At 43.4% G+C, this 22,945-nt stretch overlaps 1 protein-coding gene across 1 annotated transcript in view; it reads left to right on the top strand.

Moving 5' to 3' along the window:
• Positions 1–22,945, top strand: part of rai14 (retinoic acid induced 14) — a 223,541-nt gene that overhangs the window by 84,319 nt on the left and 116,277 nt on the right. Inside the window, 1 exon segment of the mRNA XM_060935956.1 lies at positions 22,143–22,273. Coding sequence (XP_060791939.1) covers positions 22,143–22,273 — 131 coding nt within the window.

Genomic DNA, 22,945 nt, shown 5'->3' with positions numbered 1-22,945 from the left:
CAAATACTGCCCATTGTGTAGTTATGATTGTCTTTAGGCTTGCCATCCTTCCACTTGCAAGTAATAAGTGATATGCACTGGGATCACACACACAGCGGCTCAGTCCCGAATCGTGGCTTGTGCACTTCACTCGCGTGCTGTGTGAGCTGCGCAGGGCCAGAGTGCGCACCCTCCAGAGGGCACTCGCTGTTCAGGGCGGAGTGATTTGGAGCGCAGGATGCCTGCGGAGCCGAGCGTATCCGTGTATTAGGCTTGCCATCCTTCTACTTGCAAGTGGTGAGCCTTGCGCATGCCCTAAATGCACTGGGATCATGTTACGCGCCGTCTGAAATGCACTGGGATCATGTTACGCACCGTCTAAAGTCATGTGATTAGCGTATCCGCGTATTGTTGCTGTGTGCACGGCTAACGGTTTTAGTGTAAACGCGAATCGTTTTAAGAACGTTAATCTGATGATCCGTTGATTCGACGTAATGTAAACGTAGCGATAGACACAGACAACCATTCACACTCACATTCACACCTACGGTCAATTTAGAGTCACCAGTTAACCTAACCTGCATGTCTTTGGACTGTGGGGGAAACCGGAGCACCCGGAGGAAACCCACGCGGATACGGGGAGAACATGCAAACTCCGCACAGAAAGGCCCTCGCCGGCCACGGGGCTCGAACCCGGACCTTCTCACTGTGAGGCGACAGTGCTAACCACTACACCACCGTGCCGCCCTGGAAATCCTATGTTTCATTGAAAATAGTACAAAGACAACATAACATATCAAATGTTGAAACTGAGAAATATTTTATTTATTTTGAAAAATATATGCTCATTTTGAATTTGATGTCAGCAACATATTTCAAAAAAGTTGGGACAGGGGCATGTTTACCACTGTGTTGCATCACCTCTACTTTAACTCTATAAACGTTTGGGAACTGAGGAGACCAGTTGCTGTAGTTTTGAAAGCGAAATGTTGTCCCGTTCTTGCCTGATATACAATTTCAGTTGCTCAACAGTTTGGGGTCTCCTTTGTCATATTTTGCGCTTCATAATGTGCCAAATGTTTTAAATGGGAGACAGGTCTGGACTGCAGGCAGGCCAGTTTAGCACCTGGACTTTTTTTACTACAGAGCCATACAGTTTTAATATGTGCAGAAAGTGGTTTGACATGTATTACACAGCTTTCTCAGTCTTTTGTTGCTCTGTCCCATCTTTTCTGAAATGTGTTGCTGACATCAAATTCAAAATAAGCATATATTTAAAAAAAAAAAGTAAAATTTCTCAGTTTCAACATTTGATATGTTGTCTTTGTATTATTTTCAATGAAATATAGGGTTTCCATGATTTGCAAATAATCACATTGTTTTTATTTACGTTTTACAGTGTCCCAACTTTTTTGGAATTGGAGTTGTACTGTAAATCATATTAAGAGTAATTTACATTGACTCAAGTTTTAACTCAAGTTCCACATTTAAAATATTTTGTCTCTTTAGTTCTGATAGTTAAAGCTTAATGAATATTTCAGTTTCACATGGTCATTTTATTTTCTTTGTTTTTCTCCTAATTTTGAAGCAGCTGTTCTTCTTTTCTTACTGGATCCTCGGCCTCTGCAGAATTTTGAAGATAGTCTTGACTTTAGCTAGTATCTCACTGGGCTGCGACAGCTTGCGACAAATTGCAAACGTCATTCGCGAGAGAGTTTCAAAAGTGTCTTGAAACATTCGCGGGGCTTCTCAATTTCCTCGCATGAGTCACAAAGTGTCACTCCTTCGTCGCTAAAATTTTGAACATGTTCAAAAAACTTGTGAGACAAAATTTCTCTCAGAATAGCCGCAAATGTGTCACTGGTGTCACAAAGCCATCGCAAACCCTTCTCAAGTCAGTTTCCGTGAGGCTTCCTCTACTTCCCTGCCTGCCGAGGGAAAGCCGTGCTGCAACAGCCTGCGACTAGTTGGAGACACAGTAATTACGGTAAAATATGCGAATATCAATTCAGTGTGATTCCAAGTGAAAATTGTCGCCAATTCGCATATTTTATTGCAATTGTTGTGTCTCCAACTAGTCACGGGCTGTCGCAGCCCAGTGAGATACTACTCTTTTCACAATAATAATTGAATATTCAAGAATTTACTACATATAAGTCAATAATCAGTCAACTTATAAAACTTGAAAGTAGGTCAAATTGGCCTGAAATCTTTAGAGAGGCTTTACTTTTATTACCTCCGCCAAGGAGGTTATGTTTTCGGTAGTGTTGGTTTGTTGGTTGGTTTGTCTGTTCGCAACATTACGGAAAAAGTAATGAACGGATTGCTCTGAAATTTTTTCCAGAGGTGTGACTGGGCACAAGTAACAATCCATTAAATTTTGGCGGTGATCCGGATCACCTTCTGGATCCCGGATTTTTTTAAAGGATTCTTGGCGGAGGTCTGCGCTCTCAGAGGGCTTTTCTACTGTGTCTTTTTTGGGGGTTGATTCAGTACAGCGCATGCGCAGTGATATTCCTACTATTCATTCCAGCCAACAGGGGCGCTAATTGTATATAACAGTCTGCTGTGCTGGCAACATCTCAAATCGCAAACTAGCACACTAGGTAGTGTGTTGGAACACAATGAAGTGCACTATTTAGGCAGGCTAGTTAGTGTAGTAGTGGCTGGTTTGGGGCGGAGTTCTGGATGAAATGAAATCACAGCCGCAGCCATAGCAGCCGGTGGCGTAAACAAAATGCAGAGCGTTTTAATGAAGCGCTAGCTAGCAAAGTGGCTAATAAAGTTTATTAAATAGAGCTGTATACTTTAAAAAAAAAAAGACTCCTTTTTTATAAGATATTTATAAGCTATCGAAAGTTGCTAACATTTTAGCTAGCTTGCATATTTAGCAACGCTATGTTGGCATTGTGTGTAATTAGCCGAATGGTATGAGATGTAGCTAGTTTTTTTTTTTTTTTCTTACCCCTCAATTCCTCTCTTTCTTTCTCTCACACACCCATGCTCCCTGCCTCAGCAACATTACGGAAAAAGTAATGAACGGATTGCTCTGAAATTTTTTCCAGAGGTGGACTGGGCACAACTAACAATCCATTAAATTTTGGCGGTGATCTGGATCCCGGATTTTTTTTTTTAAAAAGATTCTTGGCGGAGGTCTGCGCTCTCATAGGGTGTTCACACGGCACATATTTGCATCGATGCTGCACCGATGTATTTTGTTGCGATATATCTTACACCGGTGTAAATTTTGTGGAGCGTTCACACGTCACAATCCTGCTTACTAGACAGAAGCGTGTTAGCACCGGTGCAGCCCCGCTTGCGGTCACACGGCAGTTTTTGCGACCGTGCTATACGATAGTAATAATGCGGAAATGAAATATGCGCATGCGTGAAAACGTACTTCCTTTTTCCCGGTTGTCATGGCATCACCAAGCGCCGGGAAAACAACGTGGATGAAGACACCAGTGTTGCCAGATACTGCTGACGTTTTCCAGCCCAAAATATGTTCAAATCTGCCAAAATGCACTTAAAACTGCCCAATCTGGCAACACTGGAAGACACGCAGTTCTGTTGTTGTTGATATTCGCCATTTTGGAAGCGCAAAATACCAGGATGCAAATTATGCAATGCCCGTATGTTTTGCAAATTATGCAAAACCCTCCTCACGCGTAGCGAGTCTACCCCTGTAGCGTTCAGACGGCCCATTTTATATCGGTGCTGCCCCGCAAACTAGCATTTACTCCGGAGTAAATTTCTTAAACCACCTCCCGAGCAGGGTTAGATTTGCACCAGTTTAAGCAGCTTTCAGGGGCTACACCGGTATAACTTTGTACCATGTGAATGCTCTACCGGGGCAGCCCCGGTGCTACACCAGAGTAAAAGTTGCCGTGTGAACACCCCTTCAGAGTGCTTTTTCTAGTTTTCATTAATTTTATTTTTTTCACATATTACCTTCCTAAATCATGAGATCATCATTTTATTTACTCTGAGATTAGAGATGTCCCGATCCAGGTTTTTGCACTTCCGATCCGATACCGATATTTTTTTTTCACTTCCGATCCGATACCGATACTGGCCGATACGATACCGGCCTATCCGAGCATGTATTAAAGTTCAAAGTTATTTACCTTCCTTACCTAGTTGTCAGACTCATGTTGAAAAGGGTTTTAGTACTCTTGAGAACAGCTAGCCAGCTGAATTAGGTGAGTTTGAATAATACACAATGGTTGATAACAAGAAACTGACCTGTTTATTCAGGGATAAACACAAAATAGACAGCATTATAAATAAAAAAACAGAAATGGCATCAGTGGTCAGTAAAAAGTGCAAATAAGACTGTAAACTGTATCAAAAAAGCAAAGCACATAAACAACCTTATCTGTATCTATAATATAGTCTATTAACTCAGCATCAGTACTCTTCTCTTGAACAAGTGTAAACCAAGGCTTTAAAAATCAGTGCAAATAATACTGTAAACTATTTAAAAACAAAAATGCCTTCTACTCCCCAATCTGCTAGTGTTAGTTGTGTAGGACCTTTCTTTTTGTCTGCAGTTTTTTTTAAGATACTCTTCGTGTTCTTTATGGTGGTATTTTGCTAAATGCTTTATTAAGTTGGTTGTATTAAAACTTCTTACAGCTTTACCACCACGCCTGACTTTATTGTGGCATATGTTGCACTCCACCTCTTCGTCTTTGTCGTCCTTTAGGGTAAAATGATCCCACACAGCTGACATCTTTACCGTGAAACTACTGCTAAATTTACATCGCCGTGATAATGTAGAAGATGCCACTGAGGTAAATTGTAAGACGCTAATGCTGGTGCTGAAGGTGTGCTGGAAAATGCGGACCGGATTTCGGGGAAACCAGAGCAAAAAACTGGAATGGATTATCTAAATCGGTGCGCTGGAAAACCCGGAGCGGAATTTTTTTTAAAAATGGATCGGGAGTCTGGATCGGAATTTTTCCGCGCCTGCCGATCCGATCCCGATGCGCATTTTTTGCTGATATCGGCGGCCGATCCGATCCTAATATCGGATCGGGACAACCCTGTCTGAGATGCAAAATGTTGCGTTCTAGATCACTCAAAATGCACCATTTTACATCTATATTTAAAAAAATTTTCCGAGGGAGGACGCCCATCTTTTTTTTTTTTTTTTACATCGCAGTGACAGCATTACACTGTGGGTCTGCCTACTACTCTTTTTCCAAATGCCCCCTACTTAAAAAAATTATTGACAAGGCTGTTGTTGATTTAATGTTTTTGGTCATGTTGTGACGAAACTCTAGAGACTGTAATTTGTTTAATTTTGCTTGCATATTGCAAGCAGAAAACTTAACCTCCTGATTCAGATTGCATTTATAAACACCTAATGACTTTGACTGCATGTTTCTTGAATCTCCTAGGTCTTAAAGGCTTCTTTAAAATCAGTGGACACTCTGAATTACTTAACTGCACCTAGCTGTCCTCCTTAAACTCACAGCTCTAATGAAAGGTGAAAGAGGGCGCAGGAAAATTATAAGTGCAGGCTAAGTTACATTACACCTATTTCTAGACGTGCTGGGATGTAGCGGAGTTAAAGACTGAGCAATGTGAGGAAGTATAAATAGACAACTGGAATTTCCATTGCATTAAAGGGCTGATGACACGAACATGACTCTATGCAATTTCTTAAATAAACTATACAACATGGCAAACATGTTAGATTTCTGTTATAATTACGTGAAAAGAAGCTGTTGTTACGCGAATATCCAACTTTTAATTGCACAGCGCAAGAAAACTGGGTCCGTGGCTCGCGGCCATGTTGTGACGTCAGCGGAAGAACACGCTGCGGTTCACTGGCTGTTCTACTGTGGTTCTACTCAATGGAAATGGCGCATGAAAATGCCGGTGAAAACTCTAGTGCTAGCTCTTCCTCTTCTGGGAGTCCAGAATTGTGTTGATCTCTTCCGAATAGAATCTATGATAGCCTACCCTCTTTACCCTTTGCCTCTCGTTACTAGGCGGCAGTTACATGAAAGCCGCAAGCTTTCACAAGCAAATACATGACTGATATCACGCCGACTTCATGATTACATTTATGATTATCATGTAGAATCCATAGCTCTACGTACCTTTATCTTATGTCGTTTCACAACACATGTTCTGACAGGAGGACTGTCTTTGGATCCGGCATAGCTACTAGTAGACCCCCTCCGGAATACTGGCAGTGTTGCCAGATTGGGAGGTTTCCTGCCCAGTTGGGTGGTTTCAAGTGCATTTTGGTGGGTTTTGAACATATTTTGGGCTGGAAAACGTCAGCAGTATCTGGCAACACATACTGCTGACGTTTTCCAGCCCAAAATATGTTCAAAACCCACCAAAATGCACTTGAAACCGCCCAACTGGGCGGGAAACCTCCCAATCTGGCAACACTGTGTAGGCACTGCTGATGGTAGCAGCACACGTTTGTGCTGAACTGAACACCCAAGAGATTCTTTTAAGCTGGGAAGGGTGTCAAAACAATCCAAATCGAAGTGTTCAGAGCACAGGACGGATGTTGGTGAGGGCTCCCACTTGTCACGAGTGCGCCTGACTTGCTTCACCCACTTCGCATGCAGCTCGGGATCTCTGGGAAACTTGAATAAACTTACCCCATCCTTGTGGGTTTTGGAGCAAAAGCCGGCAACAGAACGCGAAGGCATAATAACTTGTATATAAAATGTATAATAATGTCTAATAAAAATACTAATAATGATAAACTGAACACCTGTCGCATCAACAACAAACTGGTAAGTGAGGAGGAAGATTCTTTCGCTGACGTCATATAGCCCCTCCTCCTCCTTCGTCTCCTGGGTGCTGCAGCCCTGTCAAATTTGCCCAAATAGCCGCGTTTTTTTATCATAACTTGTAAAATAGGCGCCTTCGTAAATTAATATATAGATCATTGGGAATTACTTATGTTATAAAACATCGCCAAAAATGTCAAAAACGTGTCATCAGCACTTTAATATATGTACTGTGGCCTTCAGTAACTTCAAATTTCTCACTCTTTCAATTTCAGCTTCTTTGCCCTGACATTGATTAGGTACTAATCAAATTCATATGCTGATAGAAAACTGTTAAAATGTATATCAGTCATGGATGGATTTTTTTTTTCCCCTCTTCAGTAGAATTTCTAGCTGCATCTGTTGCAAAGATCACAAGTACCTTCACTCTGAACAGGTGATAGGCCAATAGTTGGGCCTGTTGTACTTTTTTTTGTTGACGTTTACATTTACACTCACCAGCCACTTTATTAGCTACACCCATACTTCTGCTGTTTTATGCAGTTATCTAATCAGCCAATCCCTTGACAGCAGCACATTGCATAAAATCATGCAGATACAAACCAAGAGCTTCAGTTAATGTTCACTTCAGACATCAGAACGGGAAAAATTGTGATCTTTGGCATGGGTGTTGTTGCCAGATGGACTGATTTTGAGTATTTCAGAAACTGCTGATCTCCTGGGGTTTTCACACACAACCGTCTCTAGAGTGTACACAGAATGGTGGGGAAAAACAAACAAACAAAAAAAAAATTGAGTGAGTGACAGTTCCGTGGGTGGAAACATCTTGTTAAGAGAGGTCGGAGGGAAATGGCCAGATTGGTTTGTGCTGCCAGGAAGGATATAGCAAGGATATTACAACCATGGCGAACAGAAAAGCATCTCAGCATGCATCAGCAGAACACCATATTGGGTTCCACTCCTGCCAGCCAAGAACAGGAATCTTAGAATTGAAAATAAGTCCATTTTATTTGTACAGCGCTTTTAACAACAGACATTGTCGCAAAGCAGCTTTACAGAAATTTAAAGACTTTAAACATATTTTATCCCTAATCTATCCCCAATGAGCAAGCCTGTAGTGGTGGTGGCAAAGGAAAACTCCTTCAGACGACATGAGGAAGAAACCTCGAGAAGAATCAGACTCAAAAGGGAACCCATCCTCATTTAGGTGATAACAATGTGATTATAAATAACTTGCTTCTGTAACAGTGATCCTGTATAGTCACAAAGTATAACTGTGAAACCAGGAAATTCGTTATAATTTTAACACAGTCAGTTTTGTTGAAGTTGTTATAAACTGTTCATTGATGGAAACTTGAGTACAAAACTGTTCATGACAATTGCAGTCCTAGAGTTAGCAAGTTAACTGTAGTCCTCAGCCATAAGAGCATTACTGTAAATGTCCAGAGCCATCTTCCAAGTGTGACTTTCGACTGTCCGTATGAGGCTGTCCTCCACAGGAGCGATGTGATGAGACTCCAGCCAGACGTAGGGCATCAGGATGGGTCAGGCAGGTCCGAGGAGCAGAAGAGGTCAGCATGTCAATTCTGAGATCGAGATGTAACTCAGAGGGACAGATAGAGTGAGGGGGAGGGAGTTCCTATTATGCTGTGTTCACACTTATACCGGTATGATAGTGGTATAACTGTATCGATACAAAGTATACCGGTACAGTTTAGTACATCTGTCCACACTAGCGAGAAATGTTTGCGGTTTTCTTTCACGGAAGTTGAAATGTGCGTGCGCGAAATGTTCCCGTGGTTACTGAGTAACTTCCTTCCGAGAATATGGCGGATGAAACAACGTGTGTGTGCTTTTTGTTGTCAATGTACAGTCTGTATTTCTGGTGGTCATTTATTCAGTCGAATCGTATAAAACGTGCGAGGCAGTTGAGAAAGAAACAAAGAAAACGAATCTCCCTTTCTCCCCCCTCACTTTCTCCCTCTTTCCTTCTCTTCCCCTTCCTTTCTCTCTCCCTTTCCCCTCTTCCTCTTTTCTTCCTCCCTCCCTCCCTCCCTTTCTCCCCCCTTTCTTTGCTCCATGTAGCTCCACGGTCGTTTTGAGCCATTGTGACGTTTTATTTACAGCTGGAAAGCACGGGCGTATTGTATTGTATGAATAACCCGGAAGAAGTAGGAATGGTTCATTGCACATGCGCATTATATTTGTATCGATACAGAGCCGCTTCATTTGTCCACATTACAGCGAAGCGCGACAGTACCGATACTGTACCGGTACGAAACCCATACATTTGTGGGTTTCGTACCAATACAGTTATACCGCTACAGTACCGGTATAGTTGCTAGTGTGGACAGGTGTTGCGGTACAAAAGTAGTATCGTATCGGTACAAAATCCCTAGTTTGGACAGGGTATTAAATAAGTTCCTATAAAAGTGACCAGTGTGAGTATTTTCCTTAATGGCGTTGAAGTTACTAATATAAAATTAAATATCTCCTCAAATGTAGTTTGATAATTAAAGAAGGCTTCTATAAAAAGTTTTTAATAATTAAATACCTCAAATGTAGTTGATCAGCCAATCTAGGTTTATTATCTGATGATTGCATCTTTTGTTTTGCACCTAAAATATACTTTTTGAAAAAGTATATTTTAAAGTAATACCTTCAAATTGTACTTCAGTATGCTGTAACAAATGCCACTTAAATAAATGTATTTTTAATATACTAAAGCATTATTTAAAATTATATTTATCTCATCAACTTAAGTGTATTATTTAATGTATCTCTTAAAGTCTACTTTAATTAAAAAAAACACTTCAGTAAATGTTAGGCATGTAATTCACCCAATTCATGATTTAATTTGATTCGCAATTTTGGATTCACGATTCAATGTTCACATGATAATTTTGAAAATAGAAATTAAATGAAGAAAATATACTATATTTGTCAACTTCAATATTCCTTTCATTAACTTAAAATTTTTTTTTCTTAATAACCAAAGATAATTATTTCTTCATTTGTAAAAGTTGAAGTAAAATATAGCCTATCAACTAAAATATTCATTTTATTAAAATTAAAAAGTTAAAACACAGGCCTGTTCTTAACAACCTTTATGAACATTTGTACTACCTCCATTTGCTTCTCTTTGTTTAGCTTTCAGCATTGGGTAAAGGGAGAGCTCCAGTTTCTTGTTGAATCTATTTGTACAGTCAATCGCACGACGGGTCTTTCCCATTTTTAGATCTGCTTTCTTGGATGTTTTCACAGCCACAGCCTTAGAGAGGTGTTACTGCCATTTACAGTGAAGCCACTCGTATTCCCGCTATTTTGTCTTATTGTCTAAACTAAGTTTACGCAGTCTGATGATGATCAAGATTTTTTCCCCCATCTATTGGAGTCGTCATAAATTTGTACCACGATTTATCGTCGCACAAGATCATTACATGCATAGTAAATATATTTTTCTACATACTGAAACGTTTGAACAAATGTGTACTCATCCTGTCAACTGAATTCAGTCTGTTAATTTCAAAATACATTTTTTTAAAATGTTTTACACTTGAATGACTCAACACCTCAAGCTGGGTTTGTAGGAAAGAAAAAATATTTCCAGCAGTATTTCATTAATATCACATTTGCGTCATCTCATTTACAACCCTCTTGTTGATTTTAACCAGTAACTTCAAGAGCAAATGCTTCCCTTCTTATTGGTTGGCGTTTGTGGCTGCTCCAGTTAACTCAAATCACCCTGAATTTTACATTCTCCAGGATCTCGGTTTTGAGTGTGTCTATTGCTTTGGGGGGTCTGATCCTAATTTTAACAGTGTTCATATTAGGTGCTTGAATTTTGCACAACTGTTTAATATCAGAGAACACTGGTATGCATTATCATTCACAAATTTGCCAAAAGAGTGTATTCCTTTTGGCTTTCCTCCCTCAATAATAATAATAAAAAAAAAAAGCTAACATATCTGGAACATTATACTCATAAGTCTGAAGCCCCAACAAAATTAAATGTGCTCATTTTATTGCTGCTGACTTTCCGTTGCACCAGTTGATCTATGCTTCTGGATAGGTCATCGTTAAGTTGTGTATAAAATAGAGTGGCGAGTTTTCCGTGTCCCGTTCCTGAGTCGTATCCTGTTGCATTCCATAAATAGCGATGCACTCTGAGACCTCTGTGTTTTGTTGGTTGACCCCTGTGGTTTCCTTTCCTCTTGCTGCTGTAAAAAAAAAAAAAACCTTGTAGTCCAATATAAAACACAGAGCCACATCAACTAGTCATATACCAACGCTCAGTTCCTGTTTATTGCATGCTGTGTCATCTGGTGTAATGTCCTTTAATTCAACTACAAAAAAGACTGTCTGGAGCCTTGTGTGTTGAGGTCATCTCTAGTCAGTGTTTAACGCTCTGTTCCGGAAATTCTTTGATTCTAGGACTGCTTTTACTTCTGCAGTTCTTTACCACTTTTTTTTCCTGTTCAGTGCATTGTTGTGACATTAAATCAGCACCGCCCCCCCTTTTTTTTTGGCTTCTATTTTTATGACCTGATGTTGTCCTCCTTTCATGTGGATTCCTGTTTGGATCATCATCAGACAGACAGACACAGTTTCCTGTCTGGTGGTTTGTGACCATGGATGAAGCCTAAAATAAACATTAATAAGCAAGTTACCAAATATGAATACGTTAGTGGGTGGAGATGAGCACTGATGAGCTCATGGTGAGTATCATGAGATGAGCATCATCGTGTACTTTGAAAATACTGTGGTAATCCTCATGTTTCATCAGTTTTACTTATTTTCCTTTTTCTTTCCTCGGCAAAATTGTCTATTTATTTATTTATTTATTTATTTCAAGTCATCTTATTTTCCATAATTTGGCATAGTTTTAGAAATCTCATCTCATTATCTCTAGCCGCTTTATCCTGTTCTACAGGGTCGCAGGCAAGCTGGAGCCTATCCCAGCTGACTACGGGCGAAAGGCAGGGTACACCCTGGACAAGTCGCCAGGTCATCACAGGGCTGACACATAGACACAGACAACCATTCACACTCACATTCACACCTACGGTCAATTTAGAGTCACCAGTTAACCTAACCTGCATGTCTTTGGACTGTGGGGGAAACCGGAGCACCCGGAGGAAACCCACGCGGACACGGGGAGAACATGCAAACTCCGCACAGAAAGGCCCTCGCCGGCCACGGGGCTCGAACCCGGACCTTCTTGCTGTGAGGCGACAGAGCTAACCACTACACCACCGTGCCGCCCCAGTTTTAGAAATGTCTTGCATTTAATAACCAAAACCCAAAGCGTTTGCATTTGTGCATTTTTCATAATTCACTCAAAAATGTTGTCCAGATATCATGTGGTGCGACAATCAAGAAAATAGCATTTTGAGACTTTTCTATTAAAAACAATCCAATGAGAAAGTGAGTGGAAAAACTTGCACCTTTTGAATAACTGCTCGATAATTGCAGTATATAGCCGTCATGTGGAATGCGATCGGTTCTGCACCTGTTAACGTCTCTCGTCTCGTCTCTCGTCTTCTTCCGCTTATCCGGGACTGGGTCGCGGAGGCAGCAGTCTAAGCATGGAAGCCCAAACTTCCCTTTCCCCAGACACCTCGGCCAGCTCCTCGGGAAGAACACCGAGGCGTTCCCAGGCCAGCCGAGAGACATAGTCCCTCCAGCGTGTCCTGGGTCTTCCCCGGGGCCTCCTCCCGGGGGGACATGCCTGGAACACCTCCCCAGGGAGGCGTCCAGGAGGCATCCGAAAAAGATGCCCGAGCCACCTCAGCTGGTTCCTCTCGATGTGGAGGAGCAGTGGCTCTACTCCGAGCTCCTCCCGAGTGACTGTGCTTCTCACCCTATCTCTAAGGGAGCGCCCAGCCACCCTGCGAAGGAAACTCATTTCAGCCGCTTGTATCCGCGATCTTGTTCTTTCTGTCATTACCCAAAGCTCATGACCATAGGTGAAAGGATGAAAGGACAGAAAGAGCCGATGGAAGGTATATAGCTATAACAGAATGTGGTCACTCCTCCATGATGGTTTTTTTTTTTTTTTTTGGAACAAGATCCCGAGATACTTAAACTCCTCCACTTGAGGCAGGACTTCTCCACCAACCTGGAGAGGGCAAGCCACCCTTTTCCGGTCGAGAACCATGGCCTCGGACTTGGAGGTGCTGATTCTCATCCCAACCGCTTCACACTTGACTGCAAACCGCCCCAGTGCATGCTGAAGGTCCTGGTTTGAAGAAGCCAACAGGACAACATCATCCGCAAAAAGCAGAGATGAAATCCTGTGGTTCCCAAACAGGATTCCTTCCGGCCCCTGGCTGTGCCTAGAAATTCTGTCCATAAAAATTATGAACAGAACCGGTGACAAAGGGCAGCCCTGCCGGAGTCCAACATGCACTGGGAACAGGTCTGACTTACTGCCGGCAATGCGAACCAGACTCCTGCTCCATTCATACAGGGACCGGACAGCCCTTAGCAAAGAGCCCCGAACCCCATACTCCCGAAGCACCCCCCACAGAATACCACGGGGGACACGGTCGAATGTCTTCTCCAGATCCACAAAGCACATGTGGACTGGTTGGGCAAACTCCCATGAACCCTCGAGCACCCTATGAAGGGTATAGAGCTGGTCCAGTGTTCCACGACCAGGACGAAAACTGCATTGTTCCTCCTGGATCCGAGGTTCGACTATTGGTCGAATTCTCCTCTCCAGTACCCTGGAGTAAACTTTCCCTGGGAGGCTGAGAAGTGTGATTCCCCTATAATTGGAGCACACTCTCCGGTCCCCTTTCTTAAAAAGAGGGACCACCACCCCAGTCTGCCACTCCAGAGGCACCGTCCCCGACCGCCACGCGATGTTGCAGAGGCGTGTCAACCAAGACAGCCCCACAACATCCAGAGACTTGAGATACTCAGGGCGGATCTCATCCACCCCCGGTGCCTTGCCACCGAGGAGCTTGCAAACCACCTCAGTGACTTCGGCTTGGGTAATGGACGAGTCCACCTCTGAGTCATCAGCCTCAGTCTCCTCAGTGGAAGACATGACGGTGGGATTGAGGAGATCCTCAAAGTATTCCTTCCACTGCCCGACAATGTCCCCAGTCGAGGTCAACAGCTCCCCACCCGCACTGTAAAGTGTTGGCAGAGTACTGCTTCCCCCTCCTGAGGCGCCGGACAGTTTGCCAGAATTTCTTCGAGGCTGACCGATAGTCCTTCTCCATGGCCTCCCCGAACTCCTCCCAGTTCCGAGCTTTTGCCTCCGCAACTGCCCGAGCTGCAGCACGCCTGGCCTGCCGATACCTGTCAGCTGCCTCAGGAGTCCTGGAGGTCAACATGGCCCGATAGGACTCCTTCTTCAGCTTGACGGCATCCCTTACTTCCGGTGTCCACCACCGGGTTCGGGGATTGCCGCCACGACAGGCACCGGAGACCTTGCAGCCACAGCTCCAAACAGCTGCGTCCACAATGGAGGTAGAGAACATGGTCCACTCAGACTCAATGTCCCCCACCTCCCTCGGAAGCTGGGAAAAGCTCTCCCGGAGGTGGGAGTTAAAGACCTCCCCAACAGAGTGCTCGGCCAGACGTTCCCAGCAGACCCTCACCATACGTTTGGGCCTGCCAGGTCTGTCCAGCTTCCTCCTCTGCCAGCGGATCCAACTCACCACCAGGTGGTGATCAGTTGACAGCTCAGCCCCTCTCTTCACCCGAGTGTCCAAGACATGGGGCCGGAGATCAGATGAAACGACTACAAAGTCGATCATCGACCTCCGACCTAAGGTGTCCTGGTGCCACGTGCACTTATGGACACCCCATGCTCGAACATGGTGTTCGTTATGGACAAACCGTGACTAGCACAGAAGTCCAATAACAAAACACCACTCGGGTTCAGATCGGGGAGGCCGTTCCTCCCAACCACGCCCCTCCAGGTGTCACTGTCGTCTCCCACGTGAGCATTGAAGTCCCCCAGTAGCACAATGGAGTCCCCAGTCTGAGCACCCCTCAGTACCTCTCCCAGGGACTCCAAGAAGGCCGGATACTCTATACTGCTATTTGGCCCGTAGGCACAAACAACAGCAAGAGCCCTCTCCCCAATCCGAAGGCGCAGAGAGGCGACCCTCTCGTTCACTGGGGTAAACTCCAACACATGGCGGCTGAGCTGGGGAGCTATAAGCAAGCCCACACCAGCCCGCCGCCGCTCACCACGGGCGACTCCAGAGAAGTGGAAAGTCCAGCCCCTCTCGAAGAGCTGGGTTCCAGAGCCCAAGCTGTGCATGGAGGTGAGCCCGACTATCTCTAGCCGGTACCTCTCAACCTCCCGCACAAGCTCAGGCTCCTTCCCCCCCAGCGAAGTGACATTCCATGTCCCAACAGCCAGCCGCTGTGTCCGGGGATCAGGTCGTCGAGGCCCCTGCCTTCGACTGCCACCCAATCCACACTGCACCAAACCCCTACTGCTACCTCTGTGGGTGGTGAACCCACAGGAGGTCGGGCCCACGTCACCTCTTCGGGCTGAGCCCGGCCGGGCCCCATGGGCAAAGGCCCGGCCACCAAGCGCTCGCATACGAGCCCCAACCCCGGGCCTGGCTCCAGGGTGGGGCCCCAGCTGCGTCCTACCGGGCGTCGTCACGGTCCTCGATTTTTTTTCTCCATAGGGGGTTTTTGGTGAACTGCTCTTGGTCTGGCCTGTCACCTAGGACCTGTCTGCCTTGGGAAACCCTAACAGGGGCATAATGCCCCCGACAACATAGCTCCTAGGATCATTCAAGCACACAAACCCCTCCACCACAATAAGGTGGCAGTTCTAGGAGGGGCACCTGTTAACATTGACTGAATTCAAAAAACATCATGGAGGAGTGACCACATTCTGTTATAGCTATATACCTTCCATCGGCTCTTTCTGTCCTTTCATACTCAAATCCTGATTTATGGCAGTGCGCCATATTTAAGAGAATATGGTAATGCATCTACCTGATTTTTGATGGCTTTTGCAACCATACAACGTCCGTACAAATGGTGTGTCTACCACCACGGGGTACCCGATCATAAGTGCAAGGCAACGTATCTCAACACAATGAAATTTGTATCTTTATTTACTAACCCCATTTCCAGAAAAATTGGGATATTTTCCAAAATGCAATTATAAACAAAAATCTGTAATTTGCTAATTCACATGAACCTTTATTTAAATGATAAAAGCATAAAGAAAAGATTTTCAATAATTTTACTAACCTTAATTGTATTTTGTAAGTATAAACAAAGAATTTGATGCATGCAACACGCACACAAATTAGGACAGGGGCAAAATAAGACTGAAACGTTTATAGGATATTCAAGTAATACCATTTTGGAAGATTCCACAATAAGCAGGTTAATTGGTAACATAATTTATTGCATGCTTCTTTTATACCCAAGGCTCAGTTTTTGCAAGCAATGATGGGTCGTGACTCACTCCTTTGTGCCAAAATTTATGAGAGAATTGTTAGTCAATTCAAAAAGAACGTTTCTCAACACAAGATTTTAGGTTTTTCAAACTCTACAGTCCATACAATACACAGTACATTGTGAAAAGTTCCAGGGAATTCGGAGACATCTCCGTGAATAAAGGGCAAGGTCAGAAACTGTTGAATGTGCGCGACCTTCGGGCCCTCAGGCGCCACTGCCTGAGAAACAGTCATGCTAATGTGGCAAATATAGCCACATGGGCTCGGGAGTACTTTGAAAAACCTTTGTCAATACAGTCCACTGCTGCATTCAGAAATGCAACCTGAAACTGTATTACGCAAGGAGGAAGCCATTCATCAATTCTGTGCAGAAACGCCACTGATTTCCTCTGGGCCTAAACTCTTCTCAGATGGTCTGAAAGACGGTGGAAATGTGTGCTGTGGTTAGACGAGTCCATATTTCAGCTTGTTTTTTTATTTATTTATTTTAAACCAGATGTTCAGTGCCAAAGGTAAACACAACCATGTGTTTTGGTTAGAAGTAGGTCAAACACACCTCACGGTGCACACGATATTATTGCTCACTTGCTTCGGCAATCTCCAGAATTGTAAAATGCCGGACGCATTTTACTTTGGCAAAACATTTACATATGGGCTACACGGTGTGTGCAGCAGAACAACTCCTTAATTTCAACTCCAAATCAATGCAAAATGTGTCGAAACTCGAACAGCAATAGAAATACAAAATTTTTGCCCAGAATTCAACTTTGCAGTCAGAACCTTTAAATTGGTCAGTAAAACTATTGAAAATCTTATCTTTTGTAGTTTTGTCAGTTAACACTCTGGGGTCTGAGGGTATTTTCTGACGCACTAATGATTTTGGCATACTGTGATTTTTGTCATCAATTTCAACAAATCTAAGCAGTATTTTCAAAGTCATATGGCTTCTTTGTATTTAGCACAACATAATTATTCTCATACATTTGAGGTTGCAGACGGATGTAATCGCTGGAAGTGTTTATTATAAAAACAGCAAGCAGGTGTACAAGTCCGAAACAACCAGAAGACAGGCAAAGGTTGTGCAAGGCATAGACAGACGAGATGAGGCAGAGACAAATAGAGGGAATCCAAAATGCAAACATGAGTCAAAAACCGGGAAGATGCTATAAACAAGAGGCTCCGTAAGGTCAAGTAGTAAGTACTGAAGGCATTACTTCATAAAGTTCATATTTCTGTTGAGTCCTTATATGCACGTCATGATTGCCCTCTGATCAGTTCTTGCAATTAGTTCTTGAAGTTCATGCTGCTTAGAGTGTGAGTGGATGTGACAGGACGCCCCCCCCAATAGCTAAAACCCTCAATCAACGACCCTGGGGATCAGGACCTGCTGCTGGATGAAGTTCCCTGAGAGCTGTGCTCTGGCTTGGGAAGGATGTGGCACTGGAACATAGGTTTAGATGGAGGTTTGGGTTCTGGTTGGGATTTGAATGGGGGGCGAGGACAAAGGTGGAGACTTTGGTTCGGGCTTGGACTCTCAAACTGGGTCTGGGGATGCAGGTGAAGGCTCAGGTATGGGCTCAAGCATGGGCATGAACGTGGGCTTGGGTAGATGAGGGAGGGCTGAAACGTTAATAGCCTGATGAAGGAGGAGTTATGCTACAGAAATGAAACTTGGCATGCATTAAAATAAACCTTTCCTGATACCGTTTTGTTTATTTTCAGATAAACCCACATTGGACAAGTAATTCAGAACTTTGAAAAGTAGTACTAGAGACATTTTGTGAATATGGATAAAATTTGGCACTGTGGTGTTATCAAAAATCTGCAGAAAAAGGGGTTAGCCCCCAAGGACATTCATGCTGATATGGTTGCTACGTAATGGGATGATGCTACAGCTTTATCAACTGTAAAAAAGTGGGCAGCTGAATTCAAGAGGGGTAGGGAGAGCCTTGAAGATGATCCAAGGTCCGGACGTCCTGCCACAGCCACCACCCAAGAAAACATAGACTGTGTTCACCACATGGTGATGGATGACAGATGTTTAACTGTTAATCATTTAGCTAATGCTGTAGGCATCTCCCGTGAACAAGTAGAGAACATTTTGCACAACGAACTTGGGATGTCGAAGGTTTCCGCTTGGTGGGTGCCACGGCCTTTGACACCTGATCAAAAGCACACCAGACTGGCCATGTCGCAGGCAAACTTGGCCCTTTTTCAAGCAGATCCAGCCAGTTTTCTTGAATGTTTCCTCACCCAAGATGAGTTTTGGGTTCACCACTTTTGAGCTAGAGACCAAACGGCAGTCCATGCAGTGGAAACACCCGTCTTCTCTCCCTCCAAAGAAGGCCAAGGTTGTGTCGTTGGCAGGGAATGTGATGGTCTCCGTCTTCTGGGATGCAAAGGGCACTGTGTTCATTGACTACCTTCAGAAAGGCCAAACTATCAATGGAGAATATTATGCCAACTTGCTGAGGCAGCTGCGAAAGGCAATCGAGTCAAAACGGCCTGGAAAACTGACAAAGGGGGTCCTGTTTCACCAGTACAATGTGCCTGCTCACAAGTCTGTGGTTGCAATGGCTGCTGTGCATGACTGTGGCTTTGAACTGCTCGATCACCCTCCATATTCTTTTGATTTGGCCCCATCTGACTATTTTCTGTTCCCAAACACAAAAAAAAACACTTGGCTGGGAAGCAGTATCGGACCGACGATGAGGTCACATCTGCTGTTGAGGACTTTTTTGAGCATCAGGATGAGAGCTTCTATACCATGGGAATCAAAGCGCTGCAACACCAATGGAGGAAGTGTGTGGACTGCAGGGGAGACTATGTTGAAAAATAAACCACATTTGGTCAAATTGAACCATTGCATCATAGTCAGGCTATGAACTTTTCAGCCCACCCTCGTAGCTTCAGGCATAGACATGAGTTCAGACCCAGACATGGCCTTGAGCAGGGACATGGACCCTGCCATTGGTATGGGCAGGGGCTTGAGCATGGGCATGGACCCTGGCATCAGCATGAGCATGTATTCTGGCTTAGACTCTGACCTTGGCATAGACATGGGCTTGGACTCTGGCCTGGGCTCTGGTGTTACCATGAGCATGGGCTTGGATCCTGGCCTGGACTCAGAGACAGGTCTAGACTTGATTTGTGTGAAGGCCTCCTCCCTGAAACCAGGCAGTGGAGCGACGATCTCTTCGAAGCCTGGTGGAAGAGCAAAGAGTTTGTCTTCCCTGAAGCCTGGAGTCAAGGCCTCCCCATCAGCCGCTGTGTTGGCCTTATGTGTCTCAGTCCCCCCTCCAAAGAAATTTTAGGGGTTGTTCCCTCGCTGCCTCTGACATGGCATGGGATTGTGCAGCACACCTGCTCTCCTCTGCCACATCCATAGTTATGGCAAAGTAATCTGTCGGACAATTGGGATTGTATGTGGATATAATTGCTGGAAGTGTGTTTATTAAACAAGCAGGCATATAAGTCCAAAATGTTAGGCAGAATCAAAACCAGAAGACGGGCAAAGTTCATGTGAGGCACAGACAGACTAGACAAGGCAGAGATGAAAGACAGAATCCAAAATACAAACGTGAGTCAAAAACCAGGAAAACAATATAAACAAGAGGCTTGGTAAGGTCAGGTAGTAAGTGCTGAGTGCATTACTTTGCAAAGTACATCTGCATACCGAGTCCTTATATGCATGTGCCATGATGGCTCTCTGATCAGGAGCAAGTGCCATGTAATTACTTAAGGTGATTTCTGTCCAGTCTTAAGAATGTATCAAGCACAAAAACCTAAATCTGCTCCATTGATTTGGACAATTAACTGGCCATCAACAAATCTGTCCTATTGTTTTGGGATAAAGGGGTTAGCAGTGGGAGGGGTATTCAATGAGAAGAGTAAAGAATTCCATTCAGTGAGAAGAGTGAATACCTCTCCCCACTGTCAACTCTTAGGCTACATCCACACGACAACGGCAACGAGATGTTATTTAAAAATGTATCGCGTCCAAATGGGCAACGATTAGTAAAATATCAGGTCCATATGGCAACGCAATGCTTGCTGAAAACGATGCAATACACATGCCACACCTCTAGGGGCGCTGTAAGACGGTCCCTTCGGCGACACCAGAACAATAGAAGAAGTAAGGATGCATGCACATAAACTATTATGCGCGAGACTTCATATTAGCCACAAAGTCAGGAAAATCTGTTCGTAAAATTACATTATAATGACCAAATACAATGAAAAGTATTTTTCCAGTCTCACCTGTGAAAGGTAATCCCATGTGATCTCGTTTGGACGGCAAACCTGTTGGTACAGTTAAACGCAGCTAATCTTTATTCTCCGCTTTGACCTATCCAATATGGCGGCGAGGATGACGTATGATTCTACGCGGAAGGCGGCGTCTTTAATGGTCCGGAATAAATTGAATGCTACACGTTGATGGATTAATTTGCTCTTCTACGCCCTTTTTGAGGAATGTATTGTAGGACTTGTATCTGAAGAGGTGAGATCGCTCCTTTTTTTCCCTATTTTTGCTGGCGGGATTGACTCTGCCCTAAGGGCAGAGTCTCTCTCTCTCTCTCTCTCTCTCTCTCTCTCTCTCTCTCTCTCACTTTGCACCATTACACAATAAATATTCACAGTGAAAATATTTTGTAAGCGCGTTTCATGAACCAAGTTATAGGATTTGTTGACAACTCGCATCGAGTTCGTTACACTTCTACCCGGCGTGAAGCACTCAGTCATGTGGTTGTGACGTCATCGTAAACAAATCCGTTCTACTCATCCAGACGACTTCACAACGGCAACGTTGCCAGATCTTTCCACTCTGGAACCTGTTCTCAAAAAGATTGTGTTTTGGGCACCCAAAACGCCGGTGCCATGTGGACGCCAGGCCTAAACGATAAGCAATTGTATCGGAGTCACCTGAATCCGTTGCCGTGTGGACAGGGCCTTAATCCTACCAGGTCAAGTGATCTAAACGGTCCCCACCCCGAGTGGATAGTAGTCTTTAGTCTGCATATTTATTTTTGCATTTTTTTTTTTTAAATAAAGGTTACTCTTTATATACTTTACATTATTCCTTATTTAATGTATGTACAGGGAGGCAGTTCAGGTATAGGGTGTAAATATAAGTGCATAGCTTACATACATTTTTAAATAATGCATGCATGTTTTTCATGCTGTACTTTTTAATCTTAAAGCTGCAAAGTGTGCTGATTTTGATGAACTGGCAAGGTGTAACGATCTGACAAAAACACGACATGTCGGAATTTGACAAAAATGCAATGTGTGGTGTTTTCACAGAAAAAAACAAGGATGGACGATTTGATTGAAAAATGAGAGGCATGACTATTTGATAATAAGGCATGATAATTTGATAGATAATGCAAGGCATTTGGCAATTTTATGAAATCATTAGGTGTGGCGATTTGATGAAACTACTAGTCATGATATTTTGCTGGATCTGCGAGGTGCAGCAATTTGACAACACAATACATGGCAATATGATTGATACAGAAGACGTAGTGATATGATGCAGATTGTGTGCAATTCAGAAATGAAGTAGCAGTAAGCTTTATTGTGCAGAGGTTGAAGTTTTTCAGGTGAATGGTACTGCATCTAGCCTGTGATTTGAGTGAATTAGCACCACTTACACGGTATAGCTGGAGTCAAAGATGCTGTTGAACCACTCAATGTCTGCTAAGAACTACATTTAAGATTTAGATTTAAAAAAAAAGAAGAAATGGAAATGAACTGTCTGCATTTTTTTTTTATTTTGGTAGGAACTGGTACATAATATTTTTAAAATAGCTGAAAATGTGTAACGGCAGGCTGTAATGATGGATTCTTACAAAAAATTGAAAACACTGAAACTCCACTTCATCAGTTCTGTTCTTGTGAATGTTGTGAAACCCACCTGCTGTTTTTTTTTTTTTTTCAGACCAATGAATGGAGCAAAAATGATGAGCGTCTCCTGAGCGCTGTGGAGCATGGAGAGACCGAGAAGGTCACCTCGCTCCTGGCCAAGAAAGGAGCAAGTGCCACCAAACTGGATGGCGAGGGCAAGTCAGCGTGAGTACAGAGAGAAGCCCAGGCTTCCCTTATTGATGTAAATTTTAATTATATTCCAAATTGATATTTCTGTCCTGACATTGTCAGCAAATCAAAAATCAGCGTTTATTAAAGGAGAAAGTTGCCTGGATTCTTAGGTTTAATATCAATTTCAGTTTATTTATAAAACACTTCTACAGCTCTCACAGTACCGATACATAAGTGAGCTTAAAAACCTCTTGGAGACCTTGAGGAGAAAGCAGGTTCAAAAAGAGGAGCCTGGTCCCATCCAATGAGTTTTTTCAGCAATGAAAATAAAAGCTCAGTGAAAATCAAGTTTCATGTTAATTTTTTTTTTTGTACTGCCAGCAGGGAGGTTCACACATTATAAGCTGCTTTCAATTCTTTATTTTAAACCTTTCCATGGAAGTGAACTGCTACTATAAGAATCCAGAGAGCATTCCTCTTTAATAGCCGTATTGTTTGTAATTTACCAATCTTTAACTAAGGTTCTTTGTAAATGTTTGTGTACCCAACCGAACTAAAAATCCCTTCCAGATGTACCAAAGCTTAAAATATGTTGATAAAGATAAAGGAAGTCAGGAGTAAATTATCAAGTGCTTTTACAGCACTGATGAAAATTAGCCACACCCACAAAATTCCATAAAAGGCAAAAAGCTTACGGAGAGCTGC

This window comes from Neoarius graeffei, chromosome 12 (assembly GCF_027579695.1).
Source record: "Neoarius graeffei isolate fNeoGra1 chromosome 12, fNeoGra1.pri, whole genome shotgun sequence".
NCBI lineage: Eukaryota > Metazoa > Chordata > Actinopteri > Siluriformes > Ariidae > Neoarius > Neoarius graeffei.
The sequence above is the reverse complement of the archived record's forward strand: the minus strand, read 5'-3'. Positions and strand labels throughout refer to the sequence as shown.